The sequence below is a fragment of the Arachis ipaensis genome, chromosome B05, assembly GCF_000816755.2.
Source record: "Arachis ipaensis cultivar K30076 chromosome B05, Araip1.1, whole genome shotgun sequence".
NCBI lineage: Eukaryota > Viridiplantae > Streptophyta > Magnoliopsida > Fabales > Fabaceae > Arachis > Arachis ipaensis.
The window spans coordinates 134339597-134343316 of NC_029789.2; the positions used below are offsets into that span (position 1 = coordinate 134339597).

General features: G+C 36.5%; 1 protein-coding gene across 1 annotated transcript; it reads right to left on the bottom strand.

Moving 5' to 3' along the window:
- Positions 1392–2521, bottom strand: LOC107641199 (formin-like protein 5). Its single transcript, XM_021102883.1, has 3 exons — positions 2466–2521; positions 1782–2017; positions 1392–1648 (listed from the first exon to the last, which is right to left on the bottom strand). Exons 1-3 carry the CDS (start codon positions 2494–2496, stop codon positions 1538–1540), a joined length of 378 nt encoding a protein of 125 aa, XP_020958542.1. The 5' UTR covers positions 2497–2521; the 3' UTR covers positions 1392–1537.

The following is a 3720-nucleotide window of genomic DNA, read 5'->3' on the forward strand; positions in this document are numbered from 1 at the left end:
ACCTTGTGGGCCCAATCCAACTCATTTCTGATGCTATTTAAGCCAAGGATTGAAAAGGAATCAACATACTTTTCATACTTTTACATACTTTACATACTTTTCATACTTTACATGTTAGTTACCATTAGTTTAGTTTTAGTTTAGTTTAGTAGTGAGAGTTAGTTTCTAGAGAGAGAAGCTCTCACTTCTCTCTAGACTGTGCTTAAGAGGTTGATGACTGATGTACCTTTTGGAGTTCTTTTGTCGGGAGGACTTGACTCATCGCTTGTCGCTGCCGTGACCAATCATTTTATGGCTCAATCTACAGCTGCACAATAGTGGGGGATCGCAGTTGCATACTTTCTGAATTAAGTTTGACCTGAGCTCGCGCTCGATGCCTTCTCTTGAAGATGTCGTGCCTCAACTTCATAGTCTCACTTTGTATGTCCATGAATGGTTTCCTTTCTATGTTTTCCTTTTCGCTCTCCAGCATCCTTTGTTTCTCTATTGCTGCCAGTGATGCAGCCTTGTCATCCGATTCTTGATTGTTTGCTTCTTCCTACAAATTCGGTTTATATTTGAGAGCCACTCAACAATAGTAAAGCATAATTGCAAGAATAAACCCACCAAATGCTGTATTTAAAACTACCAAAATATCAAAAGCATGGGTAGGAATGATACACTATGGAACCAATAAAACATGAAAAAATAAACAACAACCCCACTTATAGACTTAGAGCTATCTTTAAGATCACTCACATTTGCCAGCCTGCCAGCTTTTATGCCTTCAGAACGGATAATCTCTTGAACAATAAAGTGTAAGAGTGTGGTCTTGCCATCTATTTCTTTTACATCAAATAGTTTCAAGAGTGTATCAAGCTTAAATGCTTGTGCACCACCACGGAATGTTCCATCATTCATACGGTTGCCAGTTTTGAGAACAGCTTCAAGAAGCTTGAGGAACAGCGGACTGTTTTTTAGTTCCTTACAAGCAACCTGACATATCGGATGAAGGTGCAAGAAGAATCAGATTTCAAGACAAGAAAGGAAGGGGTCACACAAATGTGAGGGCCTCAATTTGAGATATAGCTGAGTTAGTGAGTGCGTGGAAATTGCAGAACATACTCTTGTTTATGTCTATGTATAATTCACACATAGCATAAATCTAACTCTTAACTTATAACTTGATTTGGTTAAACAGAATACTAAAAATTTATATCTCCTAGATACCACATTTTAAAGGATGCATATTCTTTATGGGATTAGTAACTGTAAACATACTCAAAAAATGATAACAATTGCGTACGAAGGAATCAGACTTTATTTTGTACTGCATGAATATTTCATATGAAGGGGAGAAAAATGTACTTGAAAATGTAAAACTATGAACTAATTAATTCCCACAAATTATAGGTCCAACCGCTGAACGAAAAATAATCAGCATATTAATTAACAATTCAATAATTGGATTATAGAAATAAATGTAGGACATAAATGAGTCAGTTTAAGGACTCACTATACCCAGCTACTCAAAATTTACATTGTTACTTTTGCCAGCCTAAGATTGATAGAATGATATATCTTGATGATACAACACAACGACCTTAACAACTAAGCCTTGTCTCACTAGGTGGAGTTTGCTACATGAACTAAACAGCACCATAGTGTTCTACAATATAACAATGTATCATGTTTATTGGGGTGATATTCCCTCTCAAATCTGTTTATCATCTTATTTGGGATAATCAAACACTTCAAAACTACAAAATTTTAATGCCATGATCATGATTTAGATATTGTATCTCTAGAACTGCAAAAGGCTCGATAGTAGAATTGAGCTCCTCTTTAAGTGTACTCAAGAAAAGAAGTGCTTCCATTCGCTTAAAAGCAAATGGAATGTCAACCATCGCTTTCAAGAACTGATCAGCAAGGCTAAGTTGAGATAGCTCACCAGTAAAAAGTCTAAGCTTAAGTTGTTCATCAGTCGTCGGTGCCATCTTCAGCAAGGTTTGGAGGAACTCAACAGGCAACTCATTTCCTAACAAACCAAAGACAAATTTCAAAGCTATTATACAAGTGGAAGCAGAGACAAGTGAACATTTCTATATGATAAATAGATTTCATCATGATTTACCAAGCAAGCTTCAAAAAGTTATCAATTCACTTGTTCAGAAAACAGTTGTCTATACACTAACAAAGACTACCATAATCTATGCTCCTCCATACTCAACCATGATAGCATAAATCAAATAATTTCAGAACAATAATCAAACCTAACAACAGCACTACCACAATCCATGCTCCCCACGTGCAGCAAAATGGTGCTAGATTCAAATAATCAACATGATACTGGTTGTCTATAATGTTTTAGGGCAGCACTGTGACCATGCAAAGTTTTGTGTAACTTGTGTTCCCTACAAAATCTAATATTACTATCACAATTATCAACAGTTTCTTACAAAAAATTGAAGGACCAAGAAAATCACCTTCATAAAGTGCATCACATACTTCTTCCATTGTCACATTCAATGCTCGCAATAGAAATATTACTAGCTAGTGATAAACTACTATCTTTGTCCAACCAAAAAAGCCTTTGGATTAATTTCTTACTGGAATGATCCAGACTTGATTTTATTCCAAACCATTGATTGATCAGAGTTAGCTTGTGTAACACCCTACCACACCGAGTCTTATGCTTAAGTCATAAAGCTGAGGTGGCAAGGTATTACGACCTCTAAAAGTAAAAATGTATAAATATATAATGATAATAGTTGAAAGGAATTTATATCGAGGAGCCTGTGAAGAAAAGTTTAAAACAAAATTTGCAACGTTCACGTAAATGGAAAACTTGCGTACGAAGAAAACTAAGGTTCATAAACCTAAATATATAGAAAGTAAGAGCAGGGAGTCAAGGATACAAAATAACAAGCTCCTAACTCAGCCTGCGAAGCTAAGGCTGGCCAGAAAAATATTTACATACAAATATATAACCTTAAGCCCAATGGAACATGTTTAAAAGCCCTAGTTCTCCATAAAACCTCTAGGAGGTACAAGAGCAAAGTTGTAATATACACATGAGGAGAGTCTGATACATATATATATATACATATTAAAATATCAAAAGAACAAGGAAACCCTAAATGGAAACCACTTCGCTGCAAAAGCTCCAGACGCCTTCCGAGGTGCCTCTCGACCTGCATTTGAAAAATAACAACACAGTATGGAATAGGAACCGGAGGTTCTTAGCATGGTAAAGGTGCCACGTATTTAAGATATAAGGTCTTGGGAATGCCAGAGGCAATCCTAGAATGCCGACACTCAGAGTTAAAGCTTAAGGAACTAAAAACAGAAGCCATAAATAGGTGGCCGTCTAAAGATTCTCAACCTAACTAGACTTAACCTATACACTAATCTTTCCAACCTTCCTTCTGTTCTTTCGTTTCCTATGAGTTGCACAGACAGACAAGCAAAACAAGGCAAACACAAGTAGTTTACAAGTAGTACAGGTAACAATTATAACAAATAACAGATTATAAACACGTAGCCAATCCCATATAGTTCACAAGCAAGCAAATCAGACAATATGTACATGATGTATGCCTGTCCTATGGCTGTTGATATCAACTGTCGGTTACGTAGCTAGCCTGACATGTCAAGGTAGATAACCGTGTGAAATTAACCATGGAAAGAATTCCAAGCTGACATGGGGGAGTCAACACCCAAAGCTCAATGATAACCATG

Excerpts from the sequence above, each read along its gene's own strand:
- LOC107641199 (XM_021102883.1), bottom strand. The coding sequence starts at position 2,496 with ATGGAAGAAGTATGTGATGCACTTTATGAAG. Across the intron at positions 2,018-2,465 it reads ATGTGATGCACTTTATGAAG|GAAATGAGTTGCCTGTTGAG; the intron begins GTGATTTTCTTG and ends TTGGTTTGTTAG. Across the intron at positions 1,649-1,781 it reads AGCCTTTTGCAGTTCTAGAG|AACACTATGGTGCTGTTTAG; the intron begins ATACAATATCTA and ends GTTATATTGTAG.